Below are 20,800 nucleotides of genomic sequence, written 5' to 3'. Positions count from 1 at the left end.
CGCTACTAAAAAAAAATTTTCATCAAAATATATAAATAAATTATTAATTAGCAAAGATAAATTTTCAACCATGCATGTAATGGTTTAACTTTCAGTTAAAAAACATTAAAATTTAATACAGAAAAAGTTCCAACTGAAATAGATGAATTTTCAACTAAAATGGCGATTTTTCAACAAAATACATAAATTCTGAAGCAAATAGTTGAAATTTGAACTAAAATAGAGCAGTTTTCAAACAAAAATCTCATAGTTACGTTTTTGGTAAAAAAAAATTATCAACTAAAGTTCATCTAAATGAATCTTTAACTGAAATAGACGAATTTTAAACAAAAAGATATATTTTTAACAAAAGAGTTTAACTTTCAACTAAATAGTTTTATTTCCAACCAAACTTTCAAAAAAGTGATAAATTTTAAACAAAAATGGCGAATCTTCAACTTAAATAGAAGAATTTTCAATCAAAAAGAAGAATTTTTAACTAAAATGCTAAATCTTGAACTGGAATTTTCAAAACAAATAAGATTAATTTCTACCAAAAAAAACAAACGAATTTTCATCAAAATATATAAATTCTTAATTAGAAAAGATACATTTTCAACTACACAAGTAATAGTTTAATTTTCAGTGAAAACAAAATTCCAATTGAAATAGATGAATATTCGATTAAAATGATTTCTCAACAAAATATATGAAGCCTCAAGCAAATAGTTTAATTATCAACTACATACATGAATTTTCAAACAAAAAATTTAATTTTTAGAAAAAAGATTAATTTTTTACCAAAATGAAGATTTTTTTATTAAAAATAGGTACATAATACTTCACCGAAATAGTTGAGTTTTCAACTAGAAAGGAAAATATTGAACAAAATAGTAGAATTTTCAAATCAAATGAAGAATTTTCAACTGGAATAGTTGAATTTTAAGCCAAAAGATTCATTTTCAACTAAAATGATAAATATTTGAGTGGGATATTTGGATTTTTAACAAAAAATATGAATTTTTAAAGAAGAAAATTATATTTCAAATAAAAAGATTAAGTTTCTACCAAAAGAGACGATTTTTCAACAAAATACGTGAATTTTTAACTAAAAAGACAATTTCTCAACAAAATAGTTGAATTTTCAACAAAATAATGCATCTTCATAAGGAATAGTTAATCTTTAAGTCAAAAGATACATTTTTTACTAAAATGCTGAAATGTTAACTGTAATGGTTGAATTTTTAAACAAAATTGATTTATTTTGCTGGAAATTCGTTTTTTTGTCCAAATTAAATTTTTTTAACTGCAAATTGAACCATTTTGTTTAGAATTCAAATATGCAATTGGTTGTGAATAACATTTTTCGTTGATAATTTAAATTCTCGTGTTGAAAATTCAACAATTTTGTATAAAATTCAATTATCTGGTAAAAAAATAACTGTTTTGTAAAAAATTAGTTTTTTTTATTGTTATATTAAAAAAATGTGATAAATCTTAAACTGGAATAGTTTACTTTTAAGCCAAATAGATGTATTCTCAACTAAAATGATAAATATTTAAGTGAAATATTTGAATTTTCAACCGAAAAGATGAATTTTCAAACAAAAAAATTATTTTTCAACTAAAATATTAAGTTTCTACCAAAAGAGATGATTTTTCAACAAAATACGTGAATTTTAAACTAAAAAGACCATTTTTTAACCGAATAGTTGAATTTTCAAACAAAATTGATTTATTTTGCTGAAAATTCGTTTTTTGTTCAAAATTATTTGTTTTAACTGTAAATTGAACTATTTTGTTTAGAATTCAAATATGCAATTGGTTGTGAATAACATTTTTCGTTGATAATTTATATTCTCGTGTTGAAAATTCCACAATTTTGTATAAAATTGAAATATTTTTGTAAAAAAAAATAACTGTTTTGTTAAAAAATTAGTTTTTTTCTTTATTTTTACATTTTTTTAAATGTGATAAATTTTTAAAATAATTTTTAACCAAAAATATGAATTTTTAAAGAAGATAATTATTTTTCAAATAAAAATATTAAGCTTCTACCAAAAGAGACGATGTTTCAACAAAATACGTGAATTTTCAACTAAAAAGGCAATTTTGCAAACAAATAGTTGAATTTCCAACAAAATAAATCTTCATCACGAATAGTTGATTTTTAAGCCAAAAAGATAAATTTGGTAATTTGTTGCGAATATACTTTTTTGTTAATAATTCATATCCTCGGGTTAAAAATTCATCAATTTTACATAAAATTCAATTGTTTGGTGCATAAAATAACTGATAAATTTCAAACTAAAATACTGAATCTTCAACTGGAATAGTGAAATTTTAAACCAAAAAGGAGCATTTCAAATTAAGATATGCTGAATCTTCAACTTTAATTTTCAACCACCCGTGTAATATTTTAATTATCAGTAAAAAAAAAAAAAATTGTTCACAAAAACAAAATTCGAAATGAAATAGATGAATTTTCAACTCAAATGGCGATTTCTCAACAAGAAAAAAATTAATTCTCAAGCAAATAGTTGAATTATCAACTACAAATATGAATTTTCAAACAATAAATTTAATTTTCAGAAAGAAGATTAATTTTTTACCAAAAATACGATTTTTTAATAAAATACATAATATTTCAACGAAATTGTTGAATTTTCAACTAAAAAGACACATATTGAACCAAATAGTTTCATTTTTAAATAAAATGATGAATCTTCAAACTAAAATTGTTGAATTTTCAACTGAAAGAGACGATTTTTCAACAAAATACGTGACTTTTCAACTAAAAAGACAAATTTTCAACCAAATAGATGAAAGTTTCTACTAAAATGATGAATCTTAAGCTGGAATAGTTGAATCTTAAGCCAAAAAGATGAATTTTCAACTAAAATGCTGAATCTTTAACAGAAATAGTTAAATTTTCAAGCAATAAGATTAAATTGCAGCAAAAAGGACGAATTTTATTCAAAATTCATCAATTCTTAATTAAAACAGATGATTAATTTATTATTATTATTAATTATTCATAGTTAAATTTTTAATGGAAGAAAATATATTTTTCACAAAAAAAAGATCAACTAAAGTGATGCATTTTCAACTAAACTGATATACCTTTAAATAAAAGTAGATCAATTTTAAACCAGAAAGATTAATTTATAACAAAAGAGATTAATGTTCAATTAAGTTGTTTTAGTTTAAAACACAAAGGTTAATTATCAAACAAAAAAATTAATTTTCAAATAAAAAGATTAATTTTCTAACCAAAAAGACAACTTTTTAACAAAGTATTTTCAAATATTTTCAAGTATTTCAACCAAATAGTTGAATTTTAAACTGAAAAAAATGTACGAAATAGTTGAATTTTCCACTAAAATGATTAAACTTCAACTGGAATAGTTTAAATTTAAATTCAAACGATGAATTTCAAATAAAATGATTAATCTTTAACTGGAATAATTGAGTTTTCAACCAAGACGAAATACAATAAATTCTGAATTAAGAAAGATAAACTGACAACGAAAAATCGAATAATTAAATTTTTAATAAAAAAAATTAATGTTCAAGCAAAGATAAATTTGCAAATAAAATGGTTCATCTTCAACTGGAATAACTGAATTGTAAACCAAAATGATGAATATTTAACTCGAATAATTGAATTTTCAACCAAAAAGATGAATTTTCAATCAAGAAGACTAATTTTTACCAGAAAAGAAACGAATTTCTAACTAAAATTATATAACATTCAACTGGAATTATTATATTTTTAATTTAAAAAGAAATTTCAAAAAAAAAAAAAAAATTGTCAACATAATATCTCATTAAAAAAAATAGGTGAAGTTTCAATTAGGATAAATTAGTAATTAGATTTCCATTCTAAAAAAGATGAATTCTGCACGGAAAATGTAGAAGTTAATATTCCAATTAAAAAATTAAATTATATAAAACTATTGAATTCAACCACAAAGCCGACTCTTTAAAATGAGTTGAATTTTCAACTACAGAAGATTGTTCAGTCAAGGGAGAGAAAGAAAAAATTGTAAACAAACTGTTGACTTTTCAAGCAAAAAATGGAATTTTCTACCAAAAAGAACGAATTTTCAACAATATACGTGAATTTCAAACTAAATTGTATATTTAAAATTAATTTAAAACTAAAAAAAAAGAAAGTATTAAAAAAAAATTAAATAAGGTAATATAAAGCTTCCTTTAGAAATAAAGAATCATTGTTATTCAAATTTGTATTGTATTTATAAGAATTATAACGCTTTCAAAAAAATTGTTTGATTAAAAAAAAAAGTTCCCTGACAATTTCAGGTTTTCCTGTTTTATTTACTGTTCTAGGTAAGAAAATAAAAATAAAATAATATTTAATTAAAATAAATACGTACAATCAGTCTCGTGGCGCCAAGGCCCCATAGTTAGGGGCTTGGTTGAAGTCAACAAATGTTGCATTAGAGCTGTTGGGTCTTGAAACACAATTTCCTCATAAAATTCAGAAACTAGGCTCTTTTTCCCCATTTGATTATCGGGATTTTGAAATAATTTTAGAACATGATAGATCGTCACCTGCAATACGAATTCAAAATAAATCTTAGTACTTTCAGCCAACGGATTCACTTTAGAGATTAAAAATATTGTAAATAGTGCCACAAAATTTTTCGGCCATTAAAAATAAACTTCAATGTTTATTAAAAATGTTATTATTTGGTCTATAAAAGTTCCTATTTATTTATCGTACGCTTCACAGTCTTTTTTCTGTTTCATATATTTAAAAAAAATGAAAATTCATTATTTTAGGTTTAAAAGTCTACTATTATTTTTTGTCAGGGATTCATTTTCTTATTTCAAATATTTATTTTTATATTTTTATTTATACTAGACTGTTGTATGCACACACTTACCTTTGTACTCATTTTGATCATTTACTCAGTTTTCTGATAGCTATTCTACTTTTTTATTTTTCTAAGCACTTATATTCTTTCTGAAATTAATATCTTGCTTTTTTAAATATTTTTTTAGTTACACAAATCCTGAAATTACTTTCGAGGAAAGAAGTATTAATAGTTTTTTTAAGAATTATGTAAATATATATTTTATAATTTTCGTGAGACAATTAGGAAAGACTTTTATATATTTCAGTTGTTTAAAAAAAAGAATGTAGAAGATTAAAAAATATATATTTTATTTTACAGGATTTTAACAATTTTATTATGTAAAATTTGAGACTTTTGAAAAAATATTCAGGTTTTTTTGAAGTTTGGAAGAAATAATCAATATTCGATAAATTTGCGGAAATGCTCCAAGGTTTAAAATATTTTTAATTTATGCAAAACCTCGTAAAGTCCTAAAAATAGGTTTAAATTAATCGAATTTTTCTTGAAATTTTCAAAAATAATTCAAAATGTAAAAAAATTATCTCAAAATCTTCCAATATTTCCTAGGAATTTAAAGAAAATTAGAAAAGATTTTTGAATATTTCAGATAGGTCAACAAAAAATCTAGATTTAAAAAATATATATTTTACAGGATTTTACAAAATAATAGGAAAAATTCGAGCCCTTTTGAAATATATTTATGACTTCTTGAAGTTTTGCAGAATTAAACCATATTTTATGAATGTTCGCAAATGCTTCAAAGTTATAAAATATTTTTAATCTATACAATATCTCTTAAATTCTTGAAAATATGTTTAACTCACTGGAATTTTTCTTAAAGTTTTGAAAAGTTATTTAAAATGTAAAAAATTGACTCAAAATATTCCAAATTTTCTTGAAAACCGAAATAAAATTGATTTTTTTTTCAGTATTTTTTGTTTGAAATTTTTTCAGTTTGAATGAAAATTTTTTGCATTACTGTTTAACACATTTTCTTTCTTAAAGATTTAAGTATTTTGTTTAACATTCATCTTTTTAGTTCGAAAATTCATCTTTTCCTTTAGAAATATCACCTTTTTGGTTAAAAATTCAACTGTCTGGTTGAAAATTAATGTGTTTTGCTGAAAATTCGTTTTTCTTTTTGTTCACAATTAATTTTCTTAAACTGCAGATTGAACAATTCAAATGGAATAGATCCATTTTTAACCAAAAATATGGATCTTTAAACAAAAAAATAATTTTTTAATAGAGTTCAATTATTTAAAAAATTATAAAACAGTCTCATTTTCAAACAAACAAAAAATGAATTTTCAACAAAATACATAAAATTTTAACCAAATAGATTAATTTTCTAGCAAGAAACACACATTTTTAACAAAAAATTACACACATTTTCAAATCAGTACTTTGAGTTGTGGATGTGATGTTAGTCGAAATTTTATTTGACTAATTTTTTGTTTATATTTTTTCGTTTCTAAATTTTTTAAACTAAATAGTTGAATTTTTAACTCAAAAAGATATCAATTTTTAACCAAAAGTAGATTAGTAACATTTTCATTGAGTAGAATTAGTTTTCAGCAAAAAAAAAAAAACAACTAATTTTCTATAAACAAATTGAATTTTATATAAAATTCTTGAATTTTCATTCCAAAGCGCAAAGATTTGCTACAAAACAGTTGAATTTTCAACCCGGGAGTACGAACTTCCAACAAAAATGTTAATTTGAAACCAATAAGTTGGTTCTTCAATAAAATAGTTAAATTTTCAGTGTAAGAAATTAATTTTTAATAGTAATAGTTGATATTCCAACAAAAAAGGTTTTAATAAAACATAAAAGTCATCGAATTTAATTAAAAGAGATGAATTTTCAAGAAAATACTTGATAATTAACAAAAAATAAATCAATTTTCTACCAAAAAAGGTTGAATTTATAATAAATTTCATAAATTTTCTACTAAATACTTTGAACAATGGATGAGATTTTAGTCCAAGTTCTATTGAAATATTCTTCATTTAATTTTTTTTTTTTTCATTTAAAAAATGGTTAAACTAATTAGTTTAATTTAAAAAAAAAACAAAGAAATATCAATTTTTACACACAAAAAAATGAATGAGTTAAATTTTCATTGAGAAGAAAAAAATGTCATAAAAAAAAAATAAACAAATTTTCTACAAAATAGTTAAATTTTATAGCAAATAATTAAATTTTTTTAACAAATTTTTGCATTTTTAGTCAAAACTATGATTTTTTAATAAAACAGTTGAATTTTTTACAAAAAGATCCAATTTTTATTTTTCAAATTACCTTTTTACAACAAAAAACACGACTTTTCAACTAAACATAATTATATTAGTTCAACTTTCAACTACGGAGTTGAATTTTCAACCTAAAAATTATTAATTATCAAATTATTAATTATTAATTTAAAAACTGGATTATCTACCCAAAAAAAACGACAAAATACATCAATTTTCAACACAATAAGTAAATTGTGTACCCAATTTTTGAGTTTTTGAGCCGAAACTACGAATTTTCTATAAAAAATAAATAAATTTTCAACCCAAAAAATGAGAATGTAAAAAAAAAAACAATTTTTATTCGAAAGAGATTAATTTTTCACCAGGAAATTGTATTTGTAACCGAAAAGGTGATATTTTTAGACGAAGAGATGGACTTTCAAACCATAAAGAGGAATGTACAACAAAATAGCTATATTTAAAAAATGGTTAATCTCGGAAAAAAAATGAAAATTAAATTGTTGAGTTTTCTAGCAAAAGAAAAGAATTTTCGACCAGAAGTTGAATTTTTAACCCAGAAATATGACTTTTATCAAAATTGCTAAAATTTCAACAAAACCATGAAATGGTAAAGCAATATTACCATTTTTATTTATAAATATGAATTCTTAACAAAAAATTTAATGTTAGTCTCTTCAACCGAAAAGAATGAATTTCCAACGAAACATAATTGTATTTTCTTATAGGCTTTTATTAATTCAGTTGGAATTTAAGTGGAAAAACAAGAAAAATAGCAAAAACTGGGAAGCCTGCGATCAATAAATAATTAATCAATAATTTCTCAAATGAGTCCGAGGTCTGTACTTTTAAAAAGTGTCTACATTGATCCGAAATATTTGTTGAATTACAAATTAATTTAATAATTAATTCATATATCTTACATATCGTTCATTTGGGTCGTGGAAATGTATTTTGATAACTATTTCGAATTCTCCCCAACCAGTTTCCGTCAATTCGTACGGAGGTTTCGTTACAAATCGATTGGGATTGTTGTAACTTTCGTGTAACTTGAAATGTACTTTTTTCACATAAGTGGACATATCCTCGTTGTTATAAGGTTTTACGTAGACAGTCCATTGATGTGTGTGGCCATCTTCCTCTCGTTTTTTGCCGAAATAACGAGAGACATTTCCATAAACTATTGGCTTTACAATAGTAAGACTCTGAAATCAAGAAGTCCATTTTTTTCCCGGTTCTTAAGAATTTTTCACGGCTATACAATTTAAAAAATTAAAACTCTAAAGCTAAACATTTTTCCATTTGAAGTAATAAAAACTGAGATGCAAATTAAAGCACCCAAAGTGAAACTTTTGAATTTTTAAAATCAAAGTTTAAAATTATTTCAATAAAAAACTTTTAAAATCAAATGCTCAATAAGTTACACGTATAAAATTTAAGCTTTTAACACTTTTCAACTAAACAATGTTCCATTAAATGCAGTTAAACTGCAAAAATTAGAATTTTTAACTTATAAATTGTAGAGTTCAAAGATTTAGATTCTGTTCCAAAAATATAAATCCACGTTTTCATTTGCAGGGCTCTAAATTGAAGAATCAATCGATGAATTAAAAGTTTTTTTAAATCGAATGATTAAATTTTTTATAAACTAAACACTTCTTAAATTGAAATTTTAGATTTTTTGTTTTAAATAATTTAAAAATCCTTAAAATACTTCAAAATTTTGTTTCAGTCTGAAAATATCCACATGTTGTTTTATATTTTTTCAAATTTTAAATTATTTTTGAAATTGTTTCAGAACTTTTAAACATCTTTTAAAATGATTCGCATTTATCTTTTTTATAATGCTGTCAAATCAAAAAAATGTCCTTAAAATTTTCCACATTTATTTTTTTTAATTTTGTAAATATTTTTAAATTTTCCCTTAACTTGAATTTTTCAAAATAAAAAAATCATTTTCAAACTTCCTATAGGAATCTCATGAAAATATTTTTTATTCTTCTGAAGCCTTTCACAATTCTTAGGAAGCTTATCATTTTTGTTGTTTTAAATCGGCAAAAAGCTATATTTTGTTTTAAATAAGAGCGTTTGAAAATTTTAATTAATTTTGAAATCTTTGAAAAGTTCTAAATATTTCTTTAACTTATTGGAATTTTTAAAAGAATAATGGGTGTTAATTTATTATTTATGAATCAAAATTCAACAATTTGACTTGCAAATTAAAATTTTCAAATAGAAGGGTTAAAATTGTAACATTCAAAGTTTAGTTTTGAATATTTTATTTCTAATTACTGATTTTGAATGAAAAGTCAAATATTTTTAAATAGCAAGTAGAGTATCTTTTCTTTAAATTAAAGAATGCCAAATTGAATGGTTCAAGCACTGAATACTTTAAACTAAAAAAACATTCAAAATTTAATAAAAGCCTTTATTTAACTATACATAAATATTATTTTTAAGTTATTTTTAAACTGAAAATATTTTGTCAAGCTTAATTTTTAAGGTTACAATCTGCAAATTCTAAAATTATTAACTGATTCCGAATTGTCTTGTAAAATCAATTATTATTCACTTTTTAACGATTAAAGTACAGTTCAATTTGAAAAATCAATAATTAATTTATATTTACCGTTGATTAACAAAAAAATTTTTTTTTAATCCAAAACTATCGATTTTAAACGCTTCTAATTTTTAATTATTCAACTTTTTGAAACTGCATTTTGAAATTCTTTCTGTTGAAATGTACGCTTAAAAATCAGAATCTGAAATGAAATTGATAAAATCGATCACTAAATCTATAAATTGTTTCATTTGAAGTAATAAAAACTGAACTGCAAAGGAAAGCACTCAAAGTGAAACTCTTGAGTTTTAAACTTTGAAAATTAAACTTTTAAAGTTGTTTCATTTAAGAATTTTGTATTAAAATTCTAAATACTTTACGCGTATAAAAATTAAAAATTTTAAACGTTTATAAATTGCAGTGTACAAAAATTCATATTCAGTTCCAAAAACATAAATATACGTTATAATTTTCAATGCTCTAAATTGAAGAATCAATCAATGAATTTAAAAATGTTCAGAATTACACCATTTGAAGACATTTTAAATTCTAATTCCAGCTCAGAATTGGTTAAAAATGGAGAATTGTAATTCCTTTCGAAAATTCTCCGTTTTAGACTAAGAATTGGAATTTTCCTGTAAAATTCCCTGTTCATGTTCATCTTTTTTTTTTTTCTTCAAAATATCCCGTTTCAGATAAGAATTAGAATTCATTCTTTTAAAAAATTCCCTGTTCCAGCTCGGAATTTATTTAAATTTTAAAATTCCCTGCTTCAATACAAATTATAATTTTTCTCGAAATTTGATAAAATTTTAAAAGTACCGCTTCCAAATCAGAATTATTATTATTCTGGATAAATTCCAGTTCCAACTATAAATTTGTAAAAAATTGAAAATTCCCTGTTCACATAAAAAGTTAAATTATTTTTATTTCAAATAGTTTAAAAATCCTTAAAATGCTTCGAAATTTAATTTCAAAACCTTGAAACATGAACACGTTGATTTAATTTTTTGCTAATGAATTTTTTTTTAATTCAGCAAAATAAAAAATAAAATTTCAAATCTGCCACATTCATTTTTGACAATTTTGTAAATATTTATGAATCTTTTTAAATATTCTCTTAAAATTAGGTTATTCAAATAAAAACTTTTTATTTGGACAATTTAAAATGAAATGCAGATAAACTGTCAAATTTAGCATTTTTAGTTTTTATAAATGTTAGATTTTAAACATTCAGTTCAAAAAATATAAATCCATGTTATTATTTGCAATGCTCTAAATTAAGAAAATCAATTAATGAACTTCAAAATTTTCAAAATTATATTATTTTAAGGAATTCTAAGCTAGAAACATTAAAAATGGATTTTTTTTTTAAATTGAACTCTTCTTAAATTAAAATTTAAATTATTTTCATTTAAAATAGTCTATACATCCTTGAAAAGCTTCAAAATCTTGAGAAATCCAGAAGTTGTTTCACATTTTTTCAAGTTTAAAATTATTTTTGAAATGTTTTCAGAATTTCTAAATATCTTTTAAAATGAGCTGGATTTTCCTACAATTTTTAGAAAATCCTGCAAATTAAAAAAAATAGTTTAAAAATGTGATGTACAAAGAAAAATTGAACTCTTATGAAATTAATTTAATATACAACTTGAAATTACTTCAAATAATTTAAACGAAATGTGTGTACCAACGAAATTCGGCTATTCGTACCGAAATTTCGAGGCAAATACATATAGCCTGACTTAAAATAAAGTGCAGTTTTTTTGCAGATTTCAAGCAAAAAATGTAGAAGCTTTTCCAAAATTGTGAAATTTTCAAAAGAATAAAAAAATTTTCTTAAGATTCATAGGAAAAATGAAAATTTTTCACTTTGAAAAAATTATTTCAAGAGAATATTGGAAAAGATATTTATCGAATTTTTCCTAAAATTTTTTTAAATCCTGCAAACTTCAAAAAATGCACTTAAAATCTTTCATACTCTTTTTTGACAATTTTGTAAAGATTTTAAAGCCTTTTTAAACATTCTCTTAAAATAATGCTTCAAAATGAAAAATCATTTAAAATTTGCCTGAGAATCTGAAGATGTTTTTACTCTTTTGAAGCCCTTTACTATTCTTAAAAAGCTTCTTAATTATTTTTTTTTGAAATCTACAAAAATTTGCATTAAGAAAAAATATATACATGCTTTGGTTATTCGCACTGAATTTTCAGTACGAACAGCTGAATTTTTACGGTAAACGTACTTCCTTTAAATTATTAGAAATCATTTAAAGTTTTAAATTAATTCTGAATCTTGCCAAAACTTCTCAATATCTCTTAAAATTAATCAAATTCTTGACACAAACAATAAATATTCAACTGTTATTTATATATTGAAATTCAACAATTTCACTTACAATCAAAACATTTTTTAAATACTACAATTAAAATTGTAAGTTCATAGTTTAAAATCTCTTCGAAATTTTAACGATTCCAGGCTTTCTATGTCAAATAATTCAGTTTCAAATTTTTTATTTTAACAATTTTATTTCAATTTACTCGTCTTAAATAAACAGGCAAATATTGCTAAATATTCAATAATTCTTTTTTTTTCTTAACTAAGAAATTTCAAATTGAATGGGTTAAAAATTAAATATATTAGACTGAAACAATATCTTAAATGCAATGAAAGCCTTAAATTACGAATATATTATTATGAAGTTAATTTTAAATTTAACCTAGTTTATAAAGTTTATATTTTTAATTTTAAAATTAAGGTTTTCGACTAGGTAAATTTATTATTCTTTTTTATTTTTATTTTTTTTTCTTCTGGCCCAGAATCAACGTTTTATAAATATTGATTTTTAAAATTGAAAAATACATATAAAAAAACTAGCATCAAAATTATTAATAATTTATCAAGTTTAAATCAGACGTTTACATTTTTTTAATGACTAAGACTTTCGAATTTAAACCTTTTAATTTTTCACTTTAAAATCTCAATATTCTTAAATTTTTAACGGATTTAGAATCGTTTGGCCCAATCAATTATTAGTGACTTTTTAATGCTCAAAGTACATATCCATTTAAAAAATATACTTATTTATATTTACAGTCGATAAAATAAAAATGCTTTTTATCAAAAATTTTAAAATTCAAATACTTTTAAGTTTTAATTGTTTAAGTTTTCAAGACGGCATCGAAAAATTCTTTAAATTAAAAATATACACTTAAAAATAAATGAAATCGAACTTGGACAAATTTTTCGTCTAAAAATTTGCAAAATTCCCGGTAAAAACATAAATTTATCTATTAATTAAATAATCCAATAATATTAAAAACATATAGTAAATCATTTCTTGAATTTGTCTTTAAAGTCCATAAATTCTAATAATAATAATTCAAACAAGTTTGTATTCCATCTTCTTATACTGAAAATTCAGTGCAAGTAGTTATGCTTTGAACAGAAAAAATTAAATTCCCATCAAAACAGAGGATTTTTAAACAAAAAAGTTTAAAATATTAATTTTTCACCGAAAATAAATATACTTGAAACCAGGGTTGAAGTTTCAACTAAAATCCTGTGTATTAAACTAAAATAGATCCATTTTAAGCCTTTTAAACCAAAGACAAATTTTTCAACGAAATAAAAAAATTTTCAACTAAAAAAGATAAATTGCCAACCAAAAATTGAATAATTAAATTTTCAGTTAAAATTTTCAACTATAATGCTGGAATAATCAATTGAAATAGTTACTTTTTCAGTTTAAAAAAATATAATTTTCAACCAAACTGATGAATTTTCAACTAAAATACATGAATCTTCAATTGAAAAAGAAATTGTTAATCAATTAAATCATCACTTTAAAAAATCAAAGTTCCACCAAAAAGATAAATTTTCAACCAAAGAGACGAATTTTCAACTAAAACGATGGAATATTCAATTATAATACTTCTATTTTTACAAAGAAAATTGATTTTTCTACCAAAAAGATGAATTTTCAAACAAAAAGATTAATTTCACCAAGAAAGACGAATTTTCGACTGAAGAAGATAATTTTTTCACAATGAATTGAACCGTTAATATTTAACTGGAATAGTTATGTTTTCATTAAAAAAAAATTTCTACACAAAAAAATTCAGTAAAAAAGTAAAGTTTTAACCAAGGAAAAAACAAATTTCCAATAAAACAACTAATTTTTCAATGAAAGGTATGCATTTTTAAACAATATAATTAATCTTGAACAAAAAAAAAATAATTTTTAACAAAATAGTTTTAATTTCAATGAAGTAATTAAATTTCGATTCCAAAAAAGAGAAATTCTTAACGAAAAATGTATTAGTTGATACATCAATCAAAAACGAGTTTAACTTTTAATAAAAAAACGTTTAATTTAATCAAAAAAGACGAATTTTCAACATGAGTTTATTCAAAATTCGTATTTTGGTGAAAAAATCTAATATTTGGTTCAACATGTATGTATTTTGTTCAAAATTTCCGTGTTTCGGTATTAAAATAATCTTCTTGGTTAAAAATGCAACTGTTTAATTAAAAATTAACTTTGTTGTAGAAATACCGTCTTTTTAGATTGAAATTTCCACTAATTGGTCCCAAATTGATGCATTTCGTTCAGAATTCGTTGTGTTTAGTGGATCATTCTAAATTTTGGATGAAATTTTTCTTTTTTTTTTTTATTGAAAGATCTTTCACTGGTGAAAATTCAACTGTTATTGGAAGAAAATTTGTATTCTTGTTTTGGAAATTTAACAATTTGGCAGAAAATTCAACCATGTGGTCGAAAATTCATCTGTTATATAGAAGACTCGCTTTTTCATTGAAAACTGATTTTTTTAGTTTAGAAATTTAATTGATTGGTTAAAACTGTTTTTAATTTGTTCAAAATTCGTCTTTTTGATAGAAAATTATTATTTTTGTTTGAAAATTCAACTATTAAATGCCCATGAAATTATTTTCACTTGCGTAAAATATGAAAGAGTAAATATGAAAGGAAAAATAAATAGAAAATAATAAGATTTTGAGGTTAGAGGTTAAACTTCAAGTACTCGAAGAGATGGCTTTTTCTCATATATCATATAAATATATATTTTCTTAATCGTGAAATAATTGCCTAAATTTGATAAATTATCGAAATTGGTAGTTTTTTATTCTAAAACAAAACAAAACGATAAAGGATGCAAGAATTTCGTGATAGACAATTCAAACTCTTATTCCTCATCACGTTTTTAAGAAGCATAAGAGTAATTATAAACTATCCATACATTATAAGTAATTTTATTAAATGAGATTTTCTAATTCATCAAAAGTTATTTATCTTAATGTATATAAAAATATTTTAGAACAAAAAATTTTGAGGTTATAAAACTTTATATCTCTCTAACCTTTACTCTGCCGCCAGAATCAGGACCAAATTCATTAGTAGTTGTCATAATTACGATATTACATTCAAATTTGCATACTTTAACACAAAAAGTATCGAACTTGAATGATCAGAATGATAAATAGAATTCACTTCACAAACCAAACTTTGATTCTTCAAACACAAACAAACACAAACAACACGTATTCCCACCCAGTGTTCCCACCTTGGGAACTTTTTACACTGCGCTTGCGTCGCGCCAACCAGACGCCGACCACCCGATTGGTCACTGTTTGCGCGCTGAGTTTGAATTATATAAATATTCAGATTTAATATTTATGAGTAATAATTATTGAAAAACGCATCAAAAGTAATTTCTTAATCCTAAATTAGAACTTTGGAGTAACCCATTAAAAAATAATGCGATTTTGATGCAAAAAACATGATGAATTCCGATGTTAGGAAAAAAAGATTTTTTCTTTAATTTAGCATTATAAATGTTTGATTTAAAACTGTTAATAAAAAGGTAATAAGATGTCTTAGTTTTAAGGAAGCAATATTAGTTTTAATAGTATAAATATGATTTGATTATTTTTATACAATATTATTTATTTTATAATATTTATACAATAATTAATTAGTCACAGTACACACAATAGAAAATTTGTTTAAATTTCTAGAATCTAGACAGCAAACTAAAAATGTTATTTATATATTTAGCGAAAATTGTGTCACTGTCTTATAATCCAGATCTTCTTGAAGTTATTAAAAAATGTATGATATAACATTTATCAGGGCAGTAATTAATTGTTCCTAATTCATTTTTGGTAATTTTAGTAATTTTATTTTAAGTGACATTGTCGGAAATAAACAAATTTTAATTTTAAAACACGACAGAGACGAGATTAATCATTGGGAATGATTTATTTCTCTGAACTTAGAATTCATAACCTCTTTTTCATTATAATTAAATTATTTATTATAAATAATAAATCTGAATATTTATATAATTCAAACTCAGCGCGCAAACAGTGACCAATCGGATTGGCGGTGCCTGGTCAGCGCGACGCAAGCGCAGTTTAAAAAGTTCCCAATCTTTGCCCCATCTCACAGGTTTTTGTTTTTTATTATCAGTGGAAGCAACGCGAAAACAAGGAAACGTGCATTGGCAATACTGATGTTGACTGTCAAATTGAGGTTATGGCACACGTGTTTGTAAAGTACATGGAGTGCGTAAAGCGTCAAGTGAATTCTCTTTTGTATTTATTATAATTGTAAATCAGTTTACTTAAAAAAATAATTGTTAGGCTTGAGAGTAATAAAAAAGCGAGTTTCGAAAAATGGGTAAAACAACGAAAGATAAACGCGACATATATTATAGAAAAGCGAAGGAAGAAGGATATAGAGCACGAAGTGCTTTCAAACTTCTGCAAATTGATGAAAAATTTCATATTTTCGAAGGTACGTATTATTTAAATTAACGCGAACACGAAGAGATTTCATAAATCTATAACTAGATGAAAAAATTGAATTTATTAGAAATTTGATGAACAGGAAAATTAAATTTTGATTTTTATAACCTTATTTTAAAACGAAAATTCACGATGTTTGTTGCAAATATTGTACTCAATTATTTAAATAAAAATGTTGAGCTCGAGAAAGTTATTTTTAAATAAGCATAGGCAATTAAAATACAATTTTATTATTTTATTCAAAATTTTTGTTAAAAATTGGTCTTCTTTGGTTTAATTGAACTATTTTTGGCTTCAAATTAAAATCTGTTTATGTAAACATCAACTGTTACATTTTTCATTGAAAATTCAACTACTTAGTTGAAGTGAAACTACTTTGATAAAAATTATTTTTTTTTTATTGGTAGTTTCGTGATATTAATTCAGAAACCTTTCTTTTTGTTTGAAATTGAACTATTTTGTTCTAAATTAATTTTTAATTAGTTGAAAATTAATTTTGTAACTAAAAATTTAACTTTGAATTTAAATTTCATTGGTTGACCCTTAGACTATTTTGTTAAAAATTCTTTTTTTTTGTGTTAAAAATAGATTTTATTTAAACTCAAAATGCATCTTTTTTAAGTTTCAAATTCACTATGCTGTTCAATTTAAAAAAGAAATGAAATTTCATCATCATAATTGAAAATTCATTTCTTTGGTTAAAATTTTTTATTATTTTGTTGAAAATTAATTTTTAGTTGGTTAAAAATTAATTTTTTAACTACAAATTTACTATTCCATTTTTGGTTTTAAAAATGTTGAAAATTCATGTATTTTGTTGAAATTTAATTTCAATGGTTAAAAATTGGACTATTTTGTTGAAAACTCATTTCTTTGGTTAAAAATTTAATTATTTTGTTATAAATTATTTCTTTCAAATTAATTTTGTTGTAAATTAATTTTTAATTTGTTGAAAATTACTTTTTTAACTAAAAATCTAACTTTAAATTTAAATTTCAATGGTTGAAACTTCGACTATTTTGTTGAAAATTCTTTTTTTCTTTTCAGAATATTTTTTTTAAACTTAAAATTGATCTTTTTTAAGTTTCAAATTCACTATGCTTTTCAATTTAAAAAAATGAAATTTCATCATTATAATTGAAAATTCATTTCTATGGTTAAATTTTTTTATTATTTTGTTGAAAATTAATTTTTAGTTGGTTAAAAATTAATTTTTTAACTACAAATTTACTATTCCATTTTTGGTTTTAAAAATGTTGAAAATTCATGTATTTTGTTGAAATTTAATTTCAATGGTTAAAAATTTGTCTATTTTGCTGAAAACTTCTTTCTTTGGTTGAAAATTTAATTATTTTGTTATAAATTCTTTTTTTTATAATTAATATTGTTGTAAATTTATTTATTTTTAATCTGTTGACAATTACTTATTTAACAAAAAATTTAACTTTGAATTTAAATTTCAATAGTTGAAACTTTGATTATTTTGTTGAAAATTTATTTTTTCTTTTCAGAATATTTTTTTTACTTAAAATGTATCCTTTTTAAGTTTCAAATTCACTATGCTTTTCAATTTAAAAAAATGAAATTTCATCATTATAATTGAAAATTCATTTCTTTGGTTAAAATTTTTTATTATTTTGTTGAAAATTAATTTTTAGTTGGTTAAAAATTAATTTTTAACTACAAATTTACTATTCCATTTTTGGTTTCAAAAAGTTGAAAATTCATGTATTTTGTTGAAATTTAATTTCAATGGTTACAAATTTAATTATTTTGTTAAAAATTTTTTTTAAATTGATTTGGTTGTAAATTCGTTTTAAATTGGGTAAAAATTAATTTTTCATCTAAAAATATAAGAGTTTCATTTCTGGTTAAAAATTGCACTTTTAATTGTAGATTCATATATTTAGTTGAATTTAAATTTCAACGGTTAAAAAAAATTTAATGATTTGTTTAAAAATTTCATTCATTTTGTTGAAAATTTATTAATTTTTTTGCTAGAAAATTGATCTTTGTTGAAAATTAATTTTTTAAAGATTCCTCATTTCTGTAGAAAATTCATTTCTTAATGACTGAAAAATTAATTTAATTATTTAAACTTTAAAAATTGAAGTTTATAATTTTTAATTCAAATCCTTAATAATTTACACATGAAATGGAAGCTCTTTACATTATAAACATTTGAAAATTAATTTCGTTCAACCACAAAATTTGAAATTTGAAATCTTAATAAATTGAACAGTTGAAAGATTTTTGGATAAAAAATGTACATCCACTTATCACTTTCCATTATCTAAATTGAAGAATGAATTGTAGAATAATTTTTTTTTATATAATTTTTTCTGAGTATACTACGAAAAAAGTACTGACTTTTCCTTTTATTCTGCTAGGATTTGAACCTATTTCTATTGAAATTATTGTTCAAATATTTAGCTTTCTTTTTAAAATTATACAATGTTTAATTATTTTGATAATTTAGCTCTAAAGGATTTTAATTGAAAAGCATACCATTTTTAACAATTTAAATTTGAATTGACAAAATGTTGAATGTTTAAATTCTAATTCCATTTTTTTCTCAATATTGCAATTATTTTCAGTCAGAATGGATATTTGTTTTTTATAATTTAAACAATAATTTTTCCAGCTATTCTTTAAAAATTTTCAATTAAAATTGTTTTTCTATCATTAAGGGTTTTTATTGGAAAATGTTTGATTTTTGAACAATTTATGTAAAGAATTGTCTTTAATGTTTAAATTTTGAACTACGATTTTTGAGTTTTCTGAATTAAAACATTAAAGGATTTTTTAAGTTTCTTTAATTTGTTTGTTTGCAGGAGTTACAAAGGCAGTTGATTTATGCGCTGCTCCAGGAAGTTGGAGTCAAGTTTTAGCAAAAAAATTAAAGTAAGTTTGCTTTTAATGTGTTTTTAATTAATAAAGTGATATTAGAAGATTCTGTAAACACTAGTTATTCCTATATTTAGATTTTTAAGTGTATGTAGCGATGATTTTTACTTCAGAAAAATTGAAAATTGCCCTCCATTTTTAAGTTTGCGGTTTCGGTCCATTTAAATAATGAAAAATGGTCATATTTATAAATTAATATTTAAATATTATACACTTGCATATTCAATCCTATCTAATAAAATTGGTGGAACGAAATTCTCGAAACATTTTGATTTTAAAAATGTATTTCTAACAGAGAAAATTTAAATTGTCAAGGGGTCATTTAATAATAAAGATACAATTTTAATTGTAAATATTTTTTCAATATTCGAAAGGATTGTATTGCTAACATTTTTTAAATTATGGAAATAATTAAACAATGTTTAAAAATCGTGTAGGTTTTATTTTAAAAGAAAAATTTTAAGATTTGAAGATTTCAAAATATTTAGAAAAATATTCTAGAAGATTTTAAAACAATATTTTTAATTTTTACAGGATTTAAAAAAATTTCAGTAAAACTGGATTATTTCGAGAGAAAGATTTTGTAATACAATTTTGAAGCTTTTTCAGAATTTTCAAACGTTTTAAGATACTTAAATTCTTTTTTAAGGTTCCAGAATAAATTTACACTGATTCTTTATTTTGAAAAATTAATTTAAGGAAAATATTTAAATAAAATTTTTAAACTTTTGAAAAGATTGATAAACTTTTGGAAAATGATTGTAGAAAGTTTTAAAGTATAATTTTTAAATTTTGCAAGATTATATAATTACAGAAAAAAATTAGAAGTTCTGAAAAGATTCAAAAGTAATTTTAAGCTTGAAAAGATTTTGACAAATTCAAAACAAAATGTAGATTTTTGAATTATGAAATTTATTCAAAAATATTATTAAAATGTTTCAAAAATTGTCAAAAAAGAATTTCTAAGGTTTTAAGGGGATTTTTTTAATTTTGCAGAATTTATTTCGAAATTTTATCAAAAATTTGAATCATTTAAGAAGATAACATTTCAAAAATAATTAAATAATTGCAAATTTGGTTAAAAAACTGAAAATAAAAATGCAAATTTTTGAAGATTGTGAAATAAAGTTTTTAAATTTTTTAACGATTTTGAAATGTTGCTCGATAATACAAAATTTGTCGAATATATAAAATTGTTCTTCATTTAAAAAAATTAATTTGAAGATATGATTTTAAGATTTTTAGACAATTTCAGGAATAATTCCAGTCAGTTTAAAAAACATTTAGGAATGTTAGAGGTTTTCAAGAGATTAAAAATATTTATAACTTTAAAAGATTTCCGAAAATTGATCAAGTATTTTTTTAAACTATTTTATAATA

General features: G+C 22.1%; 2 protein-coding genes across 4 annotated transcripts in view; one reads left to right on the top strand and one right to left on the bottom strand.

Moving 5' to 3' along the window:
- The window catches only part of LOC117174666 (YEATS domain-containing protein 4), a 31,171-nt gene that overhangs the window by 3,024 nt on the left and 7,347 nt on the right, over positions 1-20,800 (bottom strand). The window contains exons 1-3 of one of the 3 annotated variants that reach the window (XM_033363957.1): positions 15,064-15,240; positions 8,045-8,326; positions 4,380-4,557 (exon numbers count right to left, since the gene is read on the bottom strand). In XM_033363957.1, the coding sequence (XP_033219848.1) occupies positions 4,380-4,557; positions 8,045-8,326; positions 15,064-15,111 (508 nt within the window). In that variant the 5' untranslated portion in view covers positions 15,112-15,240. Of the gene's footprint in view, positions 1-4,379; positions 4,558-8,044; positions 8,327-15,063; positions 15,241-20,800 lie in introns of those variants that run through there. The other 2 variants (XM_033363956.1, XM_033363958.1) reach the window with 2 other exon arrangements.
- Positions 16,244-20,800, top strand: part of LOC117174665 (putative tRNA (cytidine(32)/guanosine(34)-2'-O)-methyltransferase) — a 37,110-nt gene continuing 32,553 nt past the window's right edge. Inside the window, exons 1-2 of the mRNA XM_033363955.1 lie at positions 16,244-16,502; positions 19,348-19,417. Coding sequence (XP_033219846.1) covers positions 16,382-16,502; positions 19,348-19,417 — 191 coding nt within the window. The 5' untranslated portion in view covers positions 16,244-16,381. The remainder of the gene's footprint in view (positions 16,503-19,347; positions 19,418-20,800) is intronic.

This window comes from Belonocnema kinseyi, chromosome 6, assembly GCF_010883055.1.
Source record: "Belonocnema kinseyi isolate 2016_QV_RU_SX_M_011 chromosome 6, B_treatae_v1, whole genome shotgun sequence".
Lineage (NCBI taxonomy): Eukaryota > Metazoa > Arthropoda > Insecta > Hymenoptera > Cynipidae > Belonocnema > Belonocnema kinseyi.
Note: the sequence above shows the minus strand (reverse complement) of the source record. Positions and strands in the feature narration are given on the sequence as shown.